Below are 8,962 nucleotides of genomic sequence, written 5' to 3'. Positions count from 1 at the left end.
TTTCAGCAAAAGTTTTTTTTTTTTTTTGAGTGAACTACTCCTTTTCAGCTCAGCTCAATAAAGTAAAGTGAGAGATTGATGACCGAGTTGTTTCGGATCAGAACTAAACTCTGCAGTGGAAAAAAATCTGAGAAACACTGACAGTCAATCATTATATCCCTTAAAACTCATCTTTGATCACCAATATGACATATTTAAACAAAAAAAAAATGTCTTAAAATATGAGTGTTGTTCGGTTCTCTGAATATGTAAATGAGCCCCGCCTCCACTCGCTCACTCAGCTCGGAGATCCTTTCAATGTGTAGTAAAGTGTTTTTTTCCCCTGTGATCAAAGCTGAATTTATCACCATTATTACTCCAGTCTTCAGTGTCACATGATCCTCCACAAATCACTCTAATATGATCATCTGTTGATCAAAAACAGTTATTATTATTAACAGGTGAATAGATTTTTTTTTTTTTTTTGGATGAACAAAAAGTTCATAAGAATGGCATTTTGTCTGAACTAGAAGTCGCTATATATATAATATGAACTGTAATAAATTAGAACATGTGTGAACATTTGCGACCACGTGTTTTAACACACACACACACACACACTCTCTCTCTCTCTCTCTCTCTACCTCTCTCACTCACTCACACACACACACACACACACACACTCTCTCTCTCTCACTCACTCACTCACACACACACACACACATACACACACATTTTCTCTCTCTCTCCCTCTCTCAGGTGGCGCGCCGCGCGCACTCGCTCTGTTTCTATCCGAGCGCGTGGTTTCTTCACGGATGTTTGTGTGACGGAGAAACTTTCTCAGGACTGGAAACTGGAGTGTCTGGAGACGGCCGACAGTTATTGATGATGGAGGTTGCTGTTAATGAGCGACGCGCTAGCTGCCGGAATATTGAGCGCGCTGGGTCACGCGCGTCTGGGCGCGTCACACATCAACACTTTCTCCATTAGAACAGCTGGAGCTCAACGGGTACTTCACCTTTACCACACTCTTACCAAAACATTATCAGGCTACTACTACTACTGCACTCACTCTTACCACACTACATGCATGCATGCATGTATTTATACATTATTGCTCCCTCTGTTCATGTTGCACGATATGTTAATGTACTACAGAATTGCATGGAAGCATATCCACCAAAGTGTTAATACCATAATAATATCACACGACTGTAATATCTCACTACTGTAATATCCCACTACTGTAATATCTATCACACTACTGTAATATCTCACTACTGTAATATCTCACGACTGTAATATCTATCACACTACTGTAATATCTCACTACTGTAATATCTCACTACTGTAATATCTATCACACTACTGTAATATCTCACTACTGTAATATCTCACGACTGTAATATCTATCACACTACTGTAATATCTCACTACTGTAATATCTATCCCACTACTGTAATATCTCACTACTGTAATATCTCACTACTGTAATATCTATCACACTACTGTAATATCCCACTACTGTAATATCTATCACACTACTATAATATCTCACTACTGTAATATCTCACGACTGTAATATCTCACAACTGTAATATCTCACGACTGTAATATCTCACGACTGTAATATCCCACTACTGTAATATCTCACGACTGTAATATCTCACTACTGTAATATCTCACTACTGTAATATCTCACGACTGTAATATCTCACGACTGTAATATCTCACGACTGTAATATCTCACGACTGTAATATCTCACTACTGTAATATCTCACGACTGTAATATCACACTACTGTAATATCTCACGACTGTAATATCCCACTACTGTAATATCTCACGACTGTAATATCTCACTACTGTAATATCTCACTACTGTAATATCCCACGACTGTAATATCTCACGACTGTAATATCTCACTACTGTAATATCTCACTACTGTAATATCCCACTACTGTAATATCTATCACACTACTGTAATATCTCACGACTGTAATATCTCACTACTGTAATATCTCACTACTGTAATATCCCAAGACTGTAATATCTCACGACTGTAATATCTCACTACTGTAATATCTCACGACTGTAATATCTCACGACTGTAATATCTCATGACTGTAATATCTATCACACTACTGTAATATCTATCACACTACTGTAATATCTCACTACTGTAATATCTCACGACTGTAATATCACACACACCTTCATTCATGTCTCATTTCTACTGACTCTCGGACTCACACATGCACTTGAATGCAGCAGCTGCAGTGTTTCTGTCAGAGGTCAGCAGGTCGGGTCAAAGGTTAACTGAGGACTAATACTGAACTTGGGTGACTTATGACGACATGCACAGGCGTGTGTGTGTGTGTACAGGTGCAGTCTTCAGTATGAGAGCCGCTCTGAACATCTGGTGAGGAACCCGTCAGATCTGATCCGACTTTACGGCGTTTGCTCTGTTCGTGTGTAATAATGTAATCGTGTGTTTGTAGTGTCGCTGTGATCCTGTGGCCGATCTTCATTTGCTTCGACACACACTCCCAGAGGAAGGTATTTATGTTTGTCTTTATGACTATTTATCTGTTTTTGCCTTCATAATACTACAAACAGTGCAGATTATTGCAATGCGTCTCTCTCTCTCACACACACACACACACACACACACCCTCACACATACAGTACTCTCTCTCACTCACTCACTCACTCACACACACACACACACACACACACACACACACACACACTCATGAGATAATAACCTGTCCCTGATATTTTGCATTGCGCTGGTTTACAGTAGCAGTATTCTACATAATGTTCCTCAGAGCTCAGTGTCATGGATTTCTGTCGAGAAAATGAATGATTTGCAGGTTTGTGTCGTCATCACATGATCTCCAGCTGTCTGACCTCTCGCTGACCCTGAGAGTGACCAGGTCACGCCCTCTGCCCTCTGATTGGCTGTTAGCTGTTGATTGACAGCTCTCGTCCTGCTGTTTGACGAGATCTGGCTCGTGTTTACTGTTTTTTTAATGCTCTTCTACTGTCATTATCAAACTACTCAATATGTCGAGTCACAATATATCACAATACAAAAATGCAACAACATGTATTGTGTATAGTTCATCCAAAATAAAAATGACTGTGAGAGTTTACTACATGAAACTGCTATATATAATGTATAATAATGCACTGTGGGAATATGTGTGTGTGTGCTGATAATGCCAGATGTCTGATGATACCAGTGAAAAGTGGCCGACGTTATTAGATCAAGCATATTCATCTTCAATAACTCATGAATATTGTTATTCTGGTGACGTGCTTAATATCGTTTCGAATCGTGACATGAGGCACAAACTACATCTCACTTTTTTCTTGTTTATTTCCTCTTGACTTGCTCAGATCCAGTCCGATCCGCTGACTGGTTCTGACGGAGCGGGGTCGAGGTCGGGGTCGTGGAGCTCCTGGGGTTCGTGGGGTTCGTGTTCGCTCTCCTGCGGGGGAGGAGTTCAGGAACGGATCAGGGTCTGTCGGGTCGATCCCAGCGGATCAGCGCCGGGACAGCAGAGACGGCAGAGCCTCAGGCATGGATGGAGGTTTGACATCATCCTCATCAGTTCAAAACTAATACTCACGCTTTTTCATCAGCTGAACCACTTTAGGCTTAGATATTTAATAGCCCCCCTAAGATTTAAACAAGACGTCAAATAAGAGTGTGTGTGTGTGTGTGAAGGTTCAGCTTAAATACCCCACAGATATTTTTTATAGCATATTAAAATTTACACTTTTTGAGGGTGAGCAAAAACACGCCGTTTTTGTGTGTCCCTTTAAATGCAAATGAGCTGCTTCTCCCGGCACAGGGGGCGGAGTTTCAAGAGCTTGTGTCTGTGTTTTTATTTTGGCAGATTATTAGTAAAATACTGTAAACGTCTGTTGCATAAATGTTGGGAATTCTGTGAATGTGAGTGTAAATAAAGTAAACCTCCCAAATACACGTTAAACTTTAACGTTTGTGAGAAGAATCCTTACCTGTGAACCGAAGCTGCGCTCGTGTAAATCTACTGATTTGATATTCGCTGTTAATAAGATATTTTGATTTACGGTGAAAAATCGTTGTTTATTTTTATTTTATTTTTTTTTTGAACTTTTTATTTATATTTTTCACAGAACATAAAAGGAACATTATCTGAGACAATAAGAGACTTCAAGTGATAAAATAACAAGAGTACAATAAAGAAAAATAAATAAATAAATAAATAAATAACCAAGTACATACAAATATTCGGTATAATCTTTGTTTATTTTAATTGAACATTTGATTTAATTTACTAATAGGTTTTCCTCAACTCACAAAGCAATTGATATTGATGATTGTTTCCTTGATTTTATGACATCCAACACGAGGTGATTAACATTTTATTAATTATTACTTCTATATTTTCTCTCTGTTGAAGACAAGCGAGCAGTGGCATCAGTGCAGGGACATATGGGTATGGCAGGACTTCATACGTAACGCCTCTACTGAAGGATTCTGGCCGAACATCCCAAAACACACGTAGACGATCAGCATTAGACATCCCGCTCCAGAGTTACAGGACTCAGGGTAGAACCGTCCATCAGAACCAGCGCGCTCACCGACCAGCAGCGCAGAACCAGCTGTACGGCGCGGTCCAGAACGCCTCCTGCCCCGGAGCCCAGAACCAACACAAGATCTGCAACGCCACGGTAACATCTGCGCAGAAACACAGCATTTAACCCCGGCTAACGTCATCACTAACCCCAGTTCTTAACCCTGACTAACTTCATCACTAACCCCAGCATTTAACCCCGGCTAACGTCATCACTAACCCCGGCACTTAACCCTGAATAACATCATCTCTAACCCCAGCATTTAACCCTGGCTAACGTCATCACTAACCCCAGCATTTAACCCTGACTAACATAATCACTAACCCCAGCATTTGAACCTGGCTAACATCATCACTAACCCCAGAATTTAACCCTGGCTAACGTCATCACTAATCCCAGCACTTAACCCTGAATAACATCATCTCTAACCCCAGCATTTAACCCTGGCTAACTTCATCAATAACCCCAGCACTTAACCCTGACTAACATCATCACTAACCCCAGCATTTGAACCTGGCTAACATCATCACTAACCCCAGAATTTAACCCTGGCTAACATCATCACTAACCCCAGCATTTGAACCTGGCTAACATCATCACTAACCCCAGAATTTAACCCTGGCTAACATCATCACTAACCCCAGAATTTAACCCTGGCTAACATCATCACTAACCCCAACACTTAACCCTGGCTAACATCATCACTAACCCCAGCACCTAACCCTGAATAACATCATCTCTAACCCCAGCACTTAACCCTGACTAACATCATCACTAACCCCAGCACTTAAGCCTGACTAACATCATCACTAACCCCAACACTTAACCCTGACTAACATCATCACTAACCCCAGCATTTGAACCTGGCTAACATCATCACTAACCCCAGAATTTAACCCTGGCTAACATCATCACTAACCCCAGCACTTAACCCTGAATAACATCATCTCTAACCCCAGCAATCTCTAACCCCAACACTTAACCCTGACTAACATCATCACTAACCCCAGCATTTGAACCTGGCTAACATCATCACTAACCCCAGAATTTAACCCTGGCTAACATCATCACTAACCCCAGCACTTAACCCTGAATAACATCATCTCTAACCCCAGCAATCTCTAACCCCAACACTTAACCCTGAATAACATCATCTCTAACCCCAGCAATCTCTAACCCCAACACTTAACCCTGACTAACATCATCTCTAACCCCAGAATTTTACACTGACTAACATCATCACTAACCCCAGCATTTGAACCTGGCTAACATCATCACTAACCCCAGAATTTAACCCTGGCTAACATCATCACTAACCCCAACACTTAACCCTGGGTAACATCATCACTAACCCCAGCACTTAACCCTGGCTAACATCATCACTAACCACAACACTTAACCCTGGGTAACATCATCACTAACCCCAACACTTAACCCTGGGTAACATCATCACTAACCCCAGCACTTAACCCTGGCTAACATCATCACTAACCCCAACACTTAACCCTGGGTAACATCATCACTAACCCCAGCACTTAACCCTGGGTAACATCATCACTAACCCCAACACTTAACCCTGGGTAACATCATCACTAACCCCAGCACTTAAGCCTGGCTAACATCATCACTAACCCCAACACTTAACCCTGGGTAACATCATCACTAACCCCAGCACTTAACCCTGGCTAACATCATCACTAACCACAACACTTAACCCTGGGTAACATCATCACTAACCCCAACACTTAACCCTGGGTAACATCATCACTAACCCCAGCACTTAACCCTGGCTAACATCATCACTAACCCCAACACTTAACCCTGGGTAACATCATCACTAACCCCAGCACTTAACCCTGGGTAACATCATCACTAACCCCAACACTTAACCCTGGGTAACATCATCACTAACCCCAACACTTAACCCTGGCTAACATCATCACTAACCCCAACACTTAACCCTGGGTAACATCATCACTAACCCCAACACTTAACCCTGGGTAACATCATCACTAACCCCAACACTTAACCCTGGGTAACATCATCACTAACCACAGCACTTAACCCTGACTAACATCATCACTAACCCCAACATTTAACCCTGAGTAACATCATCACTAACCCCAGCACTTAACCCTGACTAACATCATCACTAACCCCAGAATTTAACCCTGGTTAACATCATTACCAATCCCAACACTTAAGGGTGTGTGTGAGTGCTTAATATGACTGTAAAAAAAAAGGTATGTGTGCGTGTGTTTATGAATTCTCAGGCCTGTCCGTCATCCAGCAGACCAATCAGAGACGTGCAGTGCTCCTCCTTCAACACGCAGCTCTTCATGGGGAGACTGTACCAGTGGGAGCCTTTCCACGACGGTGAGCAGATTCTCCATTTTTTACGATTCACTATTTATATTTTTACACTACCAATCAGTCAGTGCATTTTCATTCTTCAAGGACGCTTTCAATTGATCAAAAGTGACCGTAAAGACATTTATATTGTTACGAAAGATTCTATTTCATTCATTTTCTATTCATCAAAGATTTCTGAAAAATAAAAGTGTTTCACGGTTTCCAAAAAAAAAAAAATCTTTTTTCAATATTGATAATAATTATAGATGTTTCTTGAGCATCAGATCATCATATTAGAGTGATTTCTGAAGGACCATGTGGAGTAATGATGCTGAAAATTCAGACTAAATTAAGTCTAAATAAGTTTATGGCAGAAACATTTTTGATGTAACCCAAATTAATAACATCCTGAAAACACACACACATATCTGTGCTATAACTGTAACGATCATGTTGCAATTAAAGTTAGTCATATTTCAGAGAGTTAATCATTGAGCCTCAGGAGGTTTTCCCGGCATGTCGGATCCCGTGGAACAGCGAATGCTTTCAGGTTTATGAACTTTGATGCTGCGCCAGTGTTTGATTCATGTTCATGTGGAATATTCTTACGGCCGACAATATTTTTGTCTTGATGACACAAACTAGTGTATTTTCACCACAGCAAACTGGGAACATTATAAGTTACAAACAAACGTTCCTCCAGTAACGTTAATTTATGTCATCTGCACTCATTAGCACAAAAACATTATTTAAACATGGGAATGCTTTTCTGAAACTTTTAATTTAGATGTTTTCAACTGTTCCTCATTTCAGAGAACATGCAAAAGTAATGTTTGAAGAATGATACACTGGAAATGAAGTTTTCATAACTCCAGGAGTCAGTCCGACTGGTTCTGGCTCACCGTGTGTGTTTGCTGTCCTCTTGTGGCTGCTGTGTGTCATTACCAGCATCAGATTCTTTTCCCGTTAGTGCTGGAGATCATAGTTTTCGAGTGTGTTCAAATCACTATTAGTGTTAAACTTTGTGTGGCTCTAAACTTCTGTGTGATGAAGTGATTCTGTGAATGTGTGTGTTGTGCGTGTCTCGTGATGAACGTGTGTGTGTGTGTGTGCTCAGTGTCCAGTGACCAGGGCTGCGAGCTGAACTGTCGGGCCGTCGGCTTCAGGTTCTACGTCCGTCAGTCGGAGCGAGTCGTCGACGGGACTCCCTGTGGACGCGGCGGGACATCGGTGTGTGTGGCGGGAAAGTGTCAGGTATTTCAGTTCAGTTTATTTCTAAAGCCCAGGACACACCAGGCCGTTTTTGTGCGTTGGCGACTCGGTTTTCTCATCAGCTGAAATTGGTCGGCCTCTCCTTGGCCAATTCGACGTGAATGGGAGAACTCTGATTGGCTGTTCAGCTTATGCATACGCTACACAACTGTGACGCTGTGTTGTTTACACTACACAACTGGACATTGACAGCGAACCAAAGACAGTCTCAAACACACGGTGTGAAATCGCTGGTGTTTCTGACGTCACAAACGACCTTGTAACCAATCAGATCAACGTGTGATCGTCAACCAGTGGATCTCAGAGAGAGAGAGAGTGACTGGAGGCGGGGCTCATTTGCATATTCAGAGAACCGCACGAATTCTAATAAATGAGGCGAGGGTGTCGAGTTACATTCAAGATATTTTAAAGCAAGGAAAAAAAAACTATATATAATATATAATTTGGTGATCAAAGATGATGTAAGATTGTTTCACCACCAGGGGTCGCTAACCTCTTACAATAACAAAGGCTTATGGATTTATGGATTTAAAGAATTATGGGTCTTGTCGTCAAGCTGATGGATCTTCAATGGATGAGTGAATATATTGATGTATTATAACTGGTTATATTATAATTATTCATGAGATCATACAGTGCATTAAAAGGCATTAGTAATGCATTATATAGAAAGGCTTTAAATCAAGTGTTACTGAGATTTATTTTACAATATGGTTCCATATTAGTT

General features: G+C 41.1%; 1 protein-coding gene across 2 annotated transcripts in view; it reads left to right on the top strand.

The window, feature by feature from the left end:
- The first annotated feature begins 681 nt into the window (after positions 1 to 681).
- The window catches only part of thsd4 (thrombospondin type 1 domain containing 4), a 31,551-nt gene continuing 23,270 nt past the window's right edge, over positions 682 to 8,962 (top strand). The window contains exons 1-7 of one of the 2 annotated variants that reach the window (XM_089116574.1): positions 682 to 988; positions 2,365 to 2,401; positions 2,481 to 2,538; positions 3,391 to 3,578; positions 4,437 to 4,707; positions 6,885 to 6,987; positions 8,081 to 8,217. In XM_089116574.1, coding sequence (XP_088972700.1) covers positions 2,379 to 2,401; positions 2,481 to 2,538; positions 3,391 to 3,578; positions 4,437 to 4,707; positions 6,885 to 6,987; positions 8,081 to 8,217 — 780 coding nt within the window. In that variant the 5' untranslated portion in view covers positions 682 to 988; positions 2,365 to 2,378. Of the gene's footprint in view, positions 989 to 2,364; positions 2,402 to 2,480; positions 2,539 to 3,384; positions 3,579 to 4,436; positions 4,708 to 6,884; positions 6,988 to 8,080; positions 8,218 to 8,962 lie in introns of both variants that reach the window. The other variant, XM_039675853.2, reaches the window with a different exon arrangement.

The sequence above is a fragment of the Pimephales promelas genome, chromosome 10 (assembly GCF_988280905.1).
Source record: "Pimephales promelas chromosome 10, fPimPro1.hap1.1, whole genome shotgun sequence".
Lineage (NCBI taxonomy): Eukaryota > Metazoa > Chordata > Actinopteri > Cypriniformes > Leuciscidae > Pimephales > Pimephales promelas.
The sequence above is the reverse complement of the archived record's forward strand: the minus strand, read 5'-3'. Positions and strand labels throughout refer to the sequence as shown.